A 14,766-nucleotide genomic window follows, 5' to 3' on the forward strand; every position below is an offset into this window, starting at 1 on the left:
TCTGATTGTTCCACGGTACCTGGAATGAAACTGCATGTTTCACCTTCAACGATCCCTATGACCGGTCAGACCCGTGGATTTACAGAATTAAATGGACGCAGGATTAAATCCTGCCAGTGTGGAAGGTAACCAAGTTTAGATCTACTGAACGGTAAACACACACACACACAAGACCCACCAGCACGGGCTCACAAAACGCTTATTTTTGCAATCACAGGCTTCCTAAAACAAAACAGTCCTCAGCAGATTTTTGTGCTGTTTTGCCCTATAAACTACTTTTCTCAGTTACATAAAACTGCAAATTGTAATCTGAAGGCTTTGCAGGCTGGCATTTCAATCTTCTCTGAGAGTTCAGGAGGACATAATCCAACTTGGTCATCTTTCTCACTTTCTGTATGGTGCCTGCCAAATGAAACGTTCTGCCCAAGTGCCTGGTTCCACGGCACCCCATTTTAGAGCAATGTGGCTAGAGGCTGAGAAGGTTTTTTTTGTTTTAAACATTTTATCTACCCACCTGGGTGTGCTGTGCTTTGCTGTAACAATATTGCTGATCTGAAAATGTCTCCACTTTCAGCTGAGTTTCTGTTTGCAAACCAACAATCACCTTACTTTTATAAAACATCACCTTTTAAAAGGGTGCCCACAGTGGGAGGTGGGGGGTGGGGCCCAGACTTTTGGGGGGTGGGAGGGATGGCACGGTGATAACACTGGACTGCAGTCCTGTAAGCACTACTGGACACGTTTACTCAAAAGCATCTGACTGCACACAGTTGATGAGTTTCATGGTCTATAAATTATACCAAAATAAAGCTGTTTAAAAATATGCCCAGGATTCACAAATGAGATTTTTTTCAGGTTTTGAGTGCTATTCAAATTAACATGAAAAGTATTCATTTTTTCCCCAGCTGCAAAGTTATGGTACTGGGGGACAAATCAACGTTCTCCTGAGGCAGTTTCTCGGCTTCTGCACCGTTGTCTCAGGGGCCGGGTCCCCGCGGTGGGTGGGGAGGGGTGGTCCGCACTATGGGCCGTCACCAACACCCCAGGCCTGTTCACCAGCTGCCACCAGGGCCGCCTCCCCCCGTTACAATGGCCGAAAATGTCCCCAGACTTTGCCAAACATCCCGCGGCAGGCACAAGGGCTCCTGGGTAAGAAGAGCCGCTGCTCCAGATGCTGGAACAGCAGTCTGCTCCCAGGAGGACGGACAAACGCAAACAGAGGCTTCCCGCGCTCCCCGCAACTTCAAGGCTGGTTCTCGCCCCCCCGTTTGCCAGCGGCCCCGACACCCCCAGCGCAGGGAGCTTTCTCTCTCACAGCAGCACCTGTGCCTGTGCCCGATGCGTTTCACACTCAGGGCCCCTTCTAGATGATAAACCATTATTTTTTAAATGACTAATTTTCTAGCCCTGTGCCCACGTCTCTCTCTCAAGTATGGCTCTCAGCCCAGAATCCCATCAACTGAGTCCTCTGTAACTGCTTGGTGGCCCCTGACTGGGACCCTGAGCACAGCGCCAGGCAATTTCTTTTCTTGTTTTTAGTAATTTTTAGTGCAGTATTGCAGAGAAGGCAATGGCACCCCACTCCAGTACTCTTGCCAGGAAAATCCCATGGACGGAGGAGCCTGGTAGGCTGCAGTCCATGGGGTCGCTAAGAGTCGGACACGACTGAGCGACTTCACTTTCACTTTTCACCTTCCTGCATTGAGGAAGGAAATGGCAACCCACTCCAGCCTGGAGAACCCCAGGGACGGGGGAGCCTGGTGGGCTGCCGTCTCTGGGGTCGCACAGAGTCGGACACGACTGAAGTGACTCAGCAGCAGCAGTGCAGTATTGTGGATTTACAGTGCTGCGTTAGCTCAGGTGTACACCACCGTGAATCAGTTACACATATACATTCACCCACTCTTCCTCAGAGTCTTTTCCCGTGTGGGGAACCACAGCTTGTTGAGGATGATTTCCTGTGCTTATATGATACACAGCAGTGTGCACGCGTCAACCCCAATCTCCCAATTTATCCCCCCCACGGCTTTCTCTCCTGGTAACTATAAGTTTGTTTTCTACATCTGAAACTCTATTTCTGTTTCAGCACCAGGCAGGTTCATTTTGCCAGCGCGGACCCAACAGTCTAAGGTTCCAGGAACATTCTGGGACCTTCTGTCTTTGAACTTCAAGGCTGAAGTCATGGTCTCCGTCTTAGAGATGAAGCAAGCCAGGTTCAGAGGGAAACTCCGTGACTGGTGCCCAAGGCCACACACGTGGCAGAGCTGAGACAGGAGACTAAGCCCCTCGTTCCTTCTCAACTCCCACGTCTCCAGGGTACCCTCCTCTGAGCTGCTCAGAGGATGCATGGACCACACACCTGCTGGTGCTCAGACACAGGAGCCCATCTGAAGTCCTCAGTGTCACCCTGTGAGGTGGAGGCTCCTAGGGCCGCGTTGTAGACAAGGAAACGGAGAGTGAGGTAAAGTCCGTGTCCAGGGTCACGCAGTGGGGCCTGAAATGTGAACTCAGGGGGCTCTCGCTCACCACCCCCTTCAGCCTCCTCTCGTCAAGAAATAGCCTATTTCACTAGGAAAAGTCAGGTAATGGTTTTGGTTTTCCGGTACATAAATTACACTCTCATTCAAACAGATGTGGATGTGGGCTCCTTGTAACTTACTCGGGGTTCCTTCTATAACACTAAAAATCTAGTCCTATGCACATCTGTGAGAGCCCTGGAAATGCCCTATGTGAAAAATTGCCAATTCCCTCCACCCAACTGTCAAGGAGTGGTCAGGCTACAATTTCACTACTGGTCTTCTAGCAGTTAATCATCTCGGTTTTTTCTAGCTCATTCAGCCAGTCAATAACCACATCACTTAGGATCTATTCAGAGTGACAAACACATTATCAAATAATCACACAATTAAAAGTCAAGATAAAAGCACCAGGAAGAAGAAATAAGTACAGAGGGGGTTTCTGAAAATTTAGAATGGGAAGGCTGACTAGGGTTGTAAATGTGATGCAAGGAATCTGAGATTTTCAGGAAGAGCTGGGAGTTCACTTGAAGGTGAGGGAAGAGGAGCTTTCGGTCCTGGTGAACAGTACGTGCAAAGGCCCTGAGGCAGAAGGGAACCCTGCATGCACGGCCCTCAAAAGGGGCCAGAGAGACAGCAGTGGCCAGCCCACACAGGGCCTTGTGGTTTGAGAGTCCCTTGGACTGCAAGGAGATCCAACCAGTCCATGCTGAAGGAGATCAGCCCTGGGATTTCTTTGGAAGGAATGATGCTAAAGCTGAAACTGCAGTACTTTGGCCACCTCATGTGAAGAGTTGACTCACTGGAAAAGACTGATGCTGGGAGGGATTGGGGGTAGGAGGAGAAGGGGACAACAGAGGATGAGATGGCTGGATGGCATCACTGACTCGATGGAGGTGAGTCTGAGTGAACTCCGGGAGTTGGTGATGGACAGGGAGGCCTGGCGTGCCGAGATTCATGGGGTCGCAAAGAGTCAGACACAACTGAGCGACTGCACTGAACTGAACTAAACCGAGGGACAGAATACGGTCAGACCTACATTTTTAACGATCGCTCTGCCTGGGTCACCTGAGCGACCTGAGCCAGGACACAGTTCAAAGAACTCTACTCTGGATCCTGCAAAACAAGTTTGTTTCTTTTTTTTCCCTCTCTGGGGTGTGGTGCCCCTCCCTGGCTAGGAACTAGCTCCCTTCTTTTTCTGTCTGTTTGTGAAGTTTAAAGGCCAGATCTTTTATCAGGTCTGAGGCTTATTTTCTTTCAATAGCTCCAACACCCGCCCCACCCCTCACCCCCAGGAACGTACTTGTCTCTTTCCAGAGAGATGTCACTTTTGCCAAGTGGCCGCTCAGCGACAGAAGGTAGAGGAATCTGTCCTTTGGGGTTTTCTTACATAAAAGGTACAGGCAAGCTCAGAAAAGAATACACATGCTGGTCTCCTGCACCTCCTCACACTCAAGAACAGTTAAAAAACAAACAAACAAAAAGCCCGAGATAATATTAAGACCCCTGGCCTCCCTCTTGGCCACGCACACCTCCCCACCAACCCTCTAGGTCCCGCTGGCCCAGCTCCAAGCTGTCATAACTACTTTCAGTTTCTCCACTACAAGAAGCCGCAGCTCACCCCTGCACCGCTAAGAGTCCTTAGCACCCACTGACACTTCCTCCAGGAAGCTATTCCTGCCCAACCCGAGCTTCAGTCCCTGAAGGCCCTGCTCTGAGTGCCAACAGCATTCTAAGGAGGCAGGTTTTCTGAGATTCATTGTAACTGGTTCACCCACCACTTGCACGCAAGGCCGTGCACACGTCCGGCCAGTAGCCCCAGAAGGACACATTCTGGGTGTCCCTGTCCCAGCTAGCACAATGCCTGGCCCCCTGATGGGAATCCCTCTAACACTGAATGAATGAGTGAATGAGCAACTAGATATGGAGACTTGCAGCCTCCCAGGACCAAGAAAAGAGACCCTCGATGACAAGGTTTTCCCTTCCAATAGGTTTGGTTGTCAATGGGAACGTAAAACACTCAAGTTACAAACTTTAGAAAAGGTGCTAATTTCACTCATGAACATTTGAAAGGATTAAAAATATGAATGCAGGGCACAGATGCTCAAGGGTTTTAGACAGAACCAAAACTTCAGGCAAGTTAGGGTAGCAGCAGGGTGAGAAGGAACCCGATTAAAAAACCAGACTAGAAACAGGGAGCGGACAGGCGCCGCCGGGCCGAGCCCCTCTGGTTCTGAACCCGCGGCCGCGGGGTACCTGGGCCCGTTCCCGGCCCGGCGCAGACCTGCCTTGCGCCCGCGGCTCCCCCGCCTCGTTCTCACTCATCTAGGGCGCCTGGCAGGCACCCTCCGGGCCCTTCTAAGAAACACTCTCCTCTTCGGTCACTTTTGCTCCTTCACAAACACCAGCCTCGGGGCACCGCTGTCTCCCAGTTTCAGTAATCCGATACCGTCCCGGGTGGCACTGGGGTTTGCCCCTCGGGATGGGGCCTGTGAGCCGCCCAGCATCACACCACCTGAGAGCAGCCTCTAAGCCTCGTCCCAGCCCTTCGGACACGGAGTGAGCATGGAAGCGGCTCCCGGGAGATGCCCGTGAACACTCAAGTTTGAGTGGATGCTACACCAGGCGACAAGCCTGTACGGAACCGGGAAGGGTCCACACAGGGCGTGAGCGGCGCGGAGGGGAGCGCACCCAGGAGCCGAGAAGCCCCTGCAGACGCTGAAGCCTCCTGGCCGGGGGACGCGCGCGCGGGGTCACCGACCCCGAGCGCCCGGCCTGGCCGCCTCTGCTGGGGGCGCAGGGCCGGGACGCCCGTCCCCGCCCCGCCGTCACCCAGTCCAAGCCGAGCTGACAGCGGCCCCCCGGCGGCGTCTCGTCCGGACGGGCAGGGGAGCCGGAGTGCTGTTTACAGCCGAGAGCCGGGGCAGCGTCCCGGCTGCACCAGTAACAGCACGGGGCGCCCGGCCGCCCGCACGCGCAGCGCCCCGGGCCCCCGCGGCCGCTCCCCCCGGCCCGCGAGCCCCGAGTCCGGGGTCGCGCCCCCGCTTCCACCCAGCTCCGCCCAGCGAGGTGAGGACCGAGCGGGGCGCGCAGGTCCCCGAGAGGGGCTCCCAGGGACCCGCTCCGCTCCCGGAAGGCGCCTCCGGCGAGCTCCTACAGAGCAGCAGCGCCCCAGGGCAGAGCGGGCGCGGAGCAACGCCTGCGGGGGGGCCGAAAGGGGTGGTCCTCTTGGGGTCGGCGCCCCCTGACGGGGCTCGGCCCGGGGCGGCCCTCCGGCCCGGGGGCGGGCGGGGGCCGGGCGGCGCGCCTACCTTACAGGCGGAGTACACCCCGAGTTTCTCCAGCTTCTTGGCCCGCGGGGCGGAGCGCAGCTGCGCCTTCTTCACGGCGATCCGGGCCGAGCAGCCGCCGCCCGGGCCCTCGGCCGCGCCCGCCGCCGCCCCCGCCGCGGCCGGCCCGCAGGAGCCCGCGCCCCCGGCCGCCGCGCCCGGGGGGCCCTGCGGGGGCGCGGGGGGCAGCGGGGGCGCCCCGGGCGCGGGCCCGCCCGCCTCCGACATGCCGGCCCGGAGCGCAGCAGGCGCCGCCAGTCGGGGCCGCGGCCGCCGCCAGGGTCTCCGCCCGGCTCTGGGCGCCGGAGCGCGGGACCCCCGCCCGTCGCCCGCCGCCCGCCGCCCGCCGCCGCCCGCCGCGCGCCGCGCGCCGAGGCCGCAGCTGCTCGCGGAGGGAGGGGCCGGCGCCGCCCGCCGCCCGCCCGGGCCTCCTCCCCGCGGGCCTCCCCGCCCGCCCGGGCGCTCCTCCCCGCTCCTCCCCGCGCTCCTCCTCCCGGCTCCCCGCGCTCCTCCCCCGGCCCCTCCCCCGCGGCCGCCCGGGGCGAGGCCCGCCCGGGGGTTGGAGGGGGTGGAGAGGGAGGGAGACCCGGGCACCTGCCGGCCGCCCCCCCTCCAAGCCGTCCCCGCGGGGGCGCAGGCGGGAGAGACGCGCCCCGTCCGTCCCTCGACTCCAGTCCACCCTCCCTCGGAGCCGGGCAACTTCCTCCACCCTAGCGGGAGCCCGAGGGAAAAAAACATTTTTGAAAAGTACCCGTCCACGCTAATCCTTTTCTTTGTTGCTAATTCACCAAAATAAAGGCGTGATGTTTTGGGTGTCTCTTTGCAGTTCCTTTGCCTTCCAAAGTCTCTCTTTTAATCCAGAACGCTTTGAGCCTATAAGCGATCTCTGGATCCCATCCGGGAGAGAAAGGGAAAGACAGTTAATCGGTATTTTCTGACATTTTTGTTCGAAAGGGCTGGTTGTGGAAAGAACGGTCGTCCAAGAAACGCCGTATGAGAACTAAACACAGGGGGAGAAGTTGGCTGCTCGGGCTCATCTCTGCAGGTGGGGGTTAGAACCGTACTCCTTTCTGTATCCTTTCCTGCAATGTTTCACAGTTTTCAAAATTGATATCACCAGCATGCATATTAACCATGAAAACAATTAGGCAGCACCCAAAAGAATGTGTTGATTCTGGCCTCAAACTTAAAAAAAAAAAAAAAAAAACTCAACTCAGCGTTTTCAGCTTTGTTGAGACTGTCGCAGACTACCGTTCCCATGGTTGATGACAAGGAGGATGGTAGTTAGTAATTCGGAGAATACGTTTCAGTTTTTTTCATTTGAAGGTTGTGCACTCTGGGTCGGCCTTTCCGAAGCAGCTTTTTAAAGCCCAGCACTATATTTCAAGACCCTCCACAAGTGTTCTGCTTTTGTAACGGTCGTAATTTTTACATAATACGGGCCATTAATGTGTGTGTTATCAAATTCTTTGCATACTTTATAGTTCTCTCCCAACTCCAGCCAGAACGCTTGGAGGAATGTGCTTTTCCCTGGAATTATTCCCTTTCCCATCCCATTTTTTTCCAGTTAATTTTCTCTAGCCTTTTTCTAGGTTCTCTGTGTTCTTTCTACTTTTAATAGAGTGATATATAAAAATGAACTCTATTTTTTCTAAGTTTGTAAATCCAGTGACATTGCTGGGGCTGCTGCTGCTAAGTCGCTTCAGTCGTGTCCGACTCTGTGCGACCCCATGGACTGCAGCCCACCAGGTTCCTCGGTCCATGGGATTTTCCAGGCAAGAGTACTGGAGACAGCACAAAAGGAAAGGGCCCCTCCCAACTTGAGCCCCAGCCGAAGGTCTGAAATGGTAGACTTCAGTTCCATCAGGACAGTCTCAGCAGGATGTCTTAAAGGCTGCGATCCCATGAGCAAAGTCAAACATCAGGATGTCAGCGGATGAGGCGAGGAGCTTAGGTTCCACCTGGCGGCATTTGTCAAACTGATGGTCCCCTTGAGATTTGTTCATTTCACTGGATAAAAATACCCTTCAATATTTAAAAAATTATAAATATTTTTAAAATAAATAAAAAAATCATAAATATTAAAGTCTAGTTGGTGGTTCTCCTGCTGAAAGTTTAGGGACACAGTGTCCCGATATACACCGTGTGCTTTAAGAATCATTAAAAAAAAGGTGGACTGATCCATCTGTGAATGGCCAAGCAGGCAGATGATCAGATAGTTATATACGATAAAACCAGTACAGCGGAATGTTGAATCTAGACAGGTATATGAGTGTTCACTGCAATTTTTAAATCTTCTCTGTACGTTTGAAATTTTCATCATAAAATAGTGGGGGGAACCCAGCATCAATATTAACTTGCCCATCACCTCTCCCTCCCAAGCTGTCCCCAGAATTCAGGAGGCAGGCTATTTCCAGGATGTTTTGCAGCAGAAGAAAATAACCTCATTTCGGCCTACCCTGAAAACCATCACTGTCCGAGTGGTGAATCGCTTGTGACATCCACTGAATGTTATTTTTCATCATTTCCCCGCTCGAGCGTCCAGATGACATTCTGCCTTAGGCTGAAGGCCCACAGTGTCAAGGCCTGCTTCAAAATGTGTTGTAAGCGCCAGGCCGGTACAGTTCAAGGGCACAGGATCCCGGAGGCTTGCTGCGTCTACATAATCAGGCGCTGTGAGCATTTAGGAAGCACCGGGTGCCGTCCTTTTATGAAGCAAGCACCAAGAAAATAAAAGGCAAGGTTTTCAATTAGAAAGAATTCACAACTGAGAAAGGACGATCTAAAATGTAACTCTCACCCCCCGGGGCCCTGAAAAGAAAGAAATGTTGAACTTAAGAACTGAGCCAGGGATTCGCCCGAAAGGCTGGTCCTGCAGACGGCCCCCTTGCTTCCTGACCGGTAACAGCCAGAGCGTCTCAGCGGTCCTCGAGCTGCTGACCCTGCTTGACCACGCCCCGCTCCCCCCGCCCCGCTACAGCCCCTCCACCTAACTCGCTCGCCTGTAGCCTCCTGGGATCTGCATTTCCTCAAACTGCAATTCCTATTCTATTCCCAAGTAATCTCGGTTTCTGGTAGTTCTAGCTTGCCTCAGTTTACCTCTTTATTTAGCCTGACACAACTTGCTGAAGGAAGAAAACCACAATTAGGAAAGAAAAGGCTTGGAGAAAAGGAATTAAGGGAGCAGGTCACCGTCTGGAAATTACTTCTGGCTTATAAATGCTGTAGAATTTACGCAAGGACAAGTAAGTGAAAGTGAAGTGAAGTCACTCGGGCCTATCCAACTCTTTGCAACCCCATGGACTGTAGCCCACCAGGCTCCTCCATCCATGGAATTTTCCAGGTACGAGTACTGCAGTGGGTTGCCATTTCCTTCTCATACAAGGGTAATAGCATAGGTAAATCTCCAGAAATACTACTGAATGAACCCTGTACAAGGTGATACCGTCTATGTTAAAGCCAAACTCACACTGAAGCTTCCCTTACTGCCCAGTGGTTAAGACTCCATGCTTCCACTGCAGGGCGCATAGGTTCCATCCCGGGTTGAGGAACCAAGATTTCACGTGCCTCGACGCACGGCCAAAAACAAAACAAACTCATGCTGGCATACAAGCACAATTCTGTGTCCGATCAGTGCATTTAAAAACGCAAAAGCACCCACACAGCGCAACTAGAGAGTCCATGCACCGCAACTAGAGAAGCTGTGTGCTAAACTGAAGCGCCCTTGTGCCACAATGAAGACCCAGCACAACTACAATTAAATAAATAAAGCAATCGACTATTTAAAAAAAAACAAATAAAAATAAAAACGCAAAAGCAAAACAAAGACCTAGAAACATTTGCAGCCAGCTTCTAGATGGAGTTGCCATTCACTGGACTCCTTTGAGAGTGAATCCTCAAAGGATAAAGTGATTATCCTTTAATCAATTTTTTGATTAAAAATTTGTTTTTAATCAAAGGATAATTGCTTTGCAATACTGCGCTGGTTTCTGCCATACGCCATCTTTTCCCCATTTTCCTTTTCCTGTAAACTCAGTCTCCAGTCTGTTCATCTCTGTCTCCACGTTGCTGTTGTTTCATCGCCAAGCCGTGTCCAGCTCCAGCTCTTCTGTGGCCCCTTGGACTGTCGCCCACCACGCCTCTCTGCCCGTGGGGTTTCCCAGCAAGGACGTTGGAGTGGCTGCCATTTCCTTCCCCACTCTGTCTCCATGGCTCTCACTTATTGCCCAGGCCACTGACAGCTCCCCTTCTGGTCTGTCTGCTTTTGCCCTCGTTCTACCACAATCCCCTCTTCATAGTTGAGCCTTCAAACTGTAAATGCAAGCCTGATCCCACAACCCCCTGCCTGAAACCCCCGGATAGCTTCTCATAACATTGCAAATACACTCTCAACCCCATAACCCGATTGGCAGGGGCCACCTCTCTGGGCCCTTCTCCCAAATGAGTGGTTTAACTCAGAAAGCTTTTCCTGCCTGAGGGCCTTCACGTTTTCTGTCCGGCCTGACACCCTCCCCCAAACAGTACGGCTGGCCCCTGTTCATCCAGGATCCTTTGGCTGGAGACACCTTTCCATCCAAGAAAGGCAGGTTTGGGACCATCAGTTGCTGCTCCAACATCTAGTACCTTTGGGTCATACTTCCTACTCAGCTTCTGTAAAACACCAACCCTGAAGGCCACAAGCGGATTGACGCTGTTCCCACCAAGGGCGCGTCTCCTCTCCAAGGGCTGGGTCTGCACCAGGTGGCAGAGCAGGTGCCTGGTGACTGACATCATCCCTCCCAGCACAGCCGCCTGCTTCTGGAGTCAGAGGCTCGCCAGGAGTATAAGATGAAGACGGGGCAGGCAGAGGCCTTAGCGTGGAGATCCTTGGGCCAGCTTCCCACTGGAGAAAGTGACTGTGATCACTGGACTTTTATTTTGATAACCAATAAAATAAAGAAGAAAGAGAAGGAAATGGCAACTCACACCAGTATTCTTGCCTGGAAAATTCCGTGAACAGAGGAGCCTGGCGGGCTACAGTCCATAGGGTCACAAAGAGTCATACGTGACTGAGCACATATATACATAAAATAAGGTCTATCCTTCTAAGGAAAAATTATTGAAAAATAAGCATCAAATGAGTCCTAGGATGGGGAGACATAAAATCTCCTTCCTTGGTTTTCAAGCATTTTTGCAATTAAATCATGATTTCCAGTGTGAGCCTTAACTATGCCCCAAATACTATTAGTGCTAAATTTTATTCATTTTTATTTTTAGGTGTTCTTAATAGAAATTTTCATATCTAATGTTGGGGAAGTTGCTCAGTCATGTCCGACTTTTAGCAACCCCACGGACTGCAGCCTACCAGGCTCTGCCGTCCATGGGATTTTCCGTGTTTGGCTGAGCATGGCATTTGAAAAGAGAGAAGATTTTTCACTTTTGTTTTTTATTTATAATTACTAATACATACACCTGTTTTACCAACCTACCTGTCGTGTACAATAAAGGTGCAAAGTAAGTAAAAGAAAGTTTCCTTTTTCTGAACTCCGGCTAAATGACTGACTGCTTATCTAAAGCAATATATGAATATTTATCTCTTTGAGCAACTTCAACATTATATGATAAAATCAAATTTCCAAAGAACCAAACTTTGGTGTGACCTAGATTTTCTGTAAAAAAGTCTGAATATCATGAATTTTACTAATGTTAGTGTCAGATCATTGTAAGAGGGAGTCTAATCCTCAAACTCTATAAAAATGTTCATACACATAATTTCACAAATTAAGAAAAAGTTTGTATTAGGACAGGTTTCCCAGTTTCAGTTCAGTTCAGTTCAGTTCAGTCACTCAGTCGTGTCCAACTCTTTGCGACCCCATGAATCACAGCACGACAGGCCTCCCTGTCCATCACCAACTCCCGGAGTTCACTCAGACTCAATGTCCATCGAGTCAGTGATGCCATCCAGCCATCTCATCCTCTGTCGTCCCCTTCTCCTCCTGCCTCCAATCCCTCCCAGCATCAGAGTCTTTTCCAATGAGTCAACTCTTCACATGAGGTGGCCAAAGTACTGGAGTTTCAGCTTTAGCATCATTCCTTCCAAAGAAATCCCAGGGCTGATCTCCTTCAGAATAGACTGGTTGGATCTCCTTGCAGTCCAAGGGACTCTCAAGAGTCTTCTCCAACACCACAGTTCAAAAGCATCAATTCTTCGGCGCTCAGCTTTCCTCACAGTCCAACTTTCACATCCATTAAGAAAAAGCTTGTATTAGGACAGGTTTCCCAGTTTAGGGTCTCCTTATCAAGGGAAAGTCTGTCTCTTCAGTTCTGTAATCTTAAGTCCTGGCTGGCTGACCCTCTGGGGCTAAAATCAAAATCCAGAGGGGAGTGTTTCAAAATTTATAAAAGAAGTGCTGTACGTCAGCAAACACTTTGGATGAAGAAAACAAACGAAAACAAGGTGAGGCATGGTAACATGACACCCCCCCCAAAGCACAAAGCTGTGCGCATTGTTATAAAATGTCTCAAACTTATAGAAAATCAGAGAGAGTGATTTAATATCTGCACGCTCACCAACCACGCTTTCTTAATGTGTTCATTTGCCAGAGAGATGTGTATTATTAAAGAAGCCATCGTCCTCGGTGGGGGGCCAGTGGCTAAGACTCTGCGCTTCCACTGCAGGGGGCCTGGACCCAGCCCTGGTCCAGGAGAAGGTCCCCCAAGCCGCATGGCCGAGGAGAGAAAAAGAAGGAAGTCCTCCTTCCTCACTGCTTTTACCTCATTCCCCAGATGCCTGCCTCCCCAGAAGTAAACACTCTAAGGAAGGCTGCTTCCTTCTTGCTCATGTTTCTCAGCATGTACAGAATGAAGCCTGTGGACAAGGGTTAGACGCACCTTTACTCTGCGGGCCTAGATCCAGGTACTTTAGGCTTTGAGGGTCAGTCTCTATTAGAAGCACGCAACTGCCAACAGTGTTCTGGGAAGGAACCCTTCTCTCTCTGACATAGAAACTAAGCAGGATGCACACACATTTCCACTCCTGGCCAAACAGGCACATCTTTCCTCTTGTCTAGAAGAATACTTGATCCACATTTTGTACGACAAAAAGCAACTTCTCACTTTACCACAATATATTTGTTTGCTTGCATTTCTTTTTCTTTGGGATGGTTTTGGTCATCACTCCTGTACAATGTTACGAACCTCCATCCCTAGTTCTTCAGGCACTCTGTCTACCAGATCTAGTCCCTTGAATCTACTGCTCACCTCCACTGTGTAATCATGAGGGATCTGATTTAGGTCATACATGAATGGCCTAGTGGTTTTCCCTACTTTCTTTAATTTGAGCCTAAATTTTGCAATAAGGAGCTGATGATCTGAGCCACAGTCAACTCCAGGTCTTGTTTTTGCTGACTGTATAGAGTTTCTTCATCTTTGGCTGCTAAGAATATAAGCAATCTGATTTTGGTACTGACCATCTGGTGATGTTCATATGTAGAGTTGTCTCTTGTGTTGTTGGAAGAGGGTGTTTGCTATGACCAGTGCATTCTCTTGGCAAAACTCTGTCAGGCTTTGCCCTGCTTCATTGTGTTCCTCAAAACAAAAGAAGAGAAGAGAAACAAAAAGAAGAGAAAAGAAAAAAAGAGAATCGAAAGACAAAGGAGAAAGGGAAGGCTATGCCTAACAGAATGCAGAGTTCCAGAAAATAGCAAGGACAGATAAGAAAGCCTCCTTAAGTGACCAACGCCAAGACTAGAGATCTCTTTAAGAAAACTGGAGATACCAAGGGAACATGTCATACAAAGATAGGTACAATAAAGGACAAAAACAGGAAGGACCTAACAGAAGCAGAACAGATTAAGAAAAGAAAATGTGGCAAGAATACACAGAACTGTACAAAAAAGCTCTTAATGACCCAAATGACCATGATGATGTGGTCACTCACCTAGAACCAGATATCCTGGAGTGTGAAGTCAAGTGGGCCTTAGGGAACTTTACTAGAAACAAAGCTAGTGGAGGTGATGGAATTCCAGTTGAGATATTTCAAATCCTAAAAGATGATGCTGTTAAAGTGCAGCACTCAATATGCCAGCAAATTGGGAAAACTCAGCAGTGGCCACAGGACTAGAAAAGGTCAGTTTTCATTCCAATCTCAAAGAAAGGCAATGCCAAAGAATGTTCAAATTACCATACAATTGCAATCATTTCCCATGCCTGCAAGATTATGCTCAAAATCCTTCAAGCCAGGTTCATCAATACATGAACCTTTAACTTCCAGAGGTTGAAACTGGATTTAGAAAAGGGAGAGGAACCAGAGATCAAATTGCCAACATCCACTGGATCACAGAAAAGGTAAGGGAATTCCAAAATAACATCTACTTATGCTTCATTGACTATGCTAAAACATTTCACTGTGTGGATCACAACAAACTGTGGAATATTCTTTTTGTGTGTGTGTGTGGAATATTCTTAATGAGATGGGAATACCAGACCACCTTACCTGCCTCCTGAGAAATCTGTATGCAGGACAAGAAGCAACAGTTAGAACTGGACATGGAACAATAGACTGGTTCCAAATTGGGAAAGGAGTACGTCAAGGCTGTATATTGTCACTCTGCTTATTTAACTTATATGCAGAGTACATCATGAGAAATGCTGGGCTGGATGAAGCACAAGCTGGAATCAAGATTGCTGGGAGAAATATCAGCAACCTCAGATATGCAGATGATACTACTTTAATGGCAGAAAGTGAAGAGGAACTAAAAAGCCTCTTGATGAAGATGAAAGAGGAGAGTGAGAAAGCTGGCTTAAAAATCAACATTCAAAATATCAAGATTGTGGCATCTGGTCTTATCACTTCATGGCAAATAGATGGGGAAAATGAGGAAACAGTGTCAGATTTCATTTTCTTGGGCTCCAAAATCAATGCGGACGGTGACTTTAGCCAC

General features: G+C 50.2%; 1 protein-coding gene across 7 annotated transcripts in view; it reads right to left on the reverse strand.

Moving 5' to 3' along the window:
* The window catches only part of KAT2B (lysine acetyltransferase 2B), a 97,405-nt gene extending 91,170 nt beyond the window's left edge, over window positions 1-6,235 (reverse strand). For 4 of the 7 annotated variants that reach the window (XR_015144873.1, XM_086350232.1, XM_086349459.1 and 1 more), the window contains exon 1: window positions 5,828-6,234. Coding sequence is in view for 6 of the 7 variants with exons in the window: in XM_086350232.1 (XP_086206358.1) it covers window positions 5,828-6,073 (246 nt within the window). In the remaining variant the exon portion in view is untranslated. Of the gene's footprint in view, window positions 1-5,827 lie in introns of all 7 variants that reach the window. The other 3 variants (XM_086348357.1, XM_086345864.1, XM_086346610.1) reach the window with 2 other exon arrangements.
* Between the last annotated feature and the right edge of the window lie 8,531 nt (window positions 6,236-14,766).

The sequence above is a fragment of the Bos grunniens genome, chromosome 1 (assembly GCF_055505025.1).
Source record: "Bos grunniens cultivar Pamir isolate PY7600 chromosome 1, Bosgru_T2T1.0, whole genome shotgun sequence".
Lineage (NCBI taxonomy): Eukaryota > Metazoa > Chordata > Mammalia > Artiodactyla > Bovidae > Bos > Bos grunniens.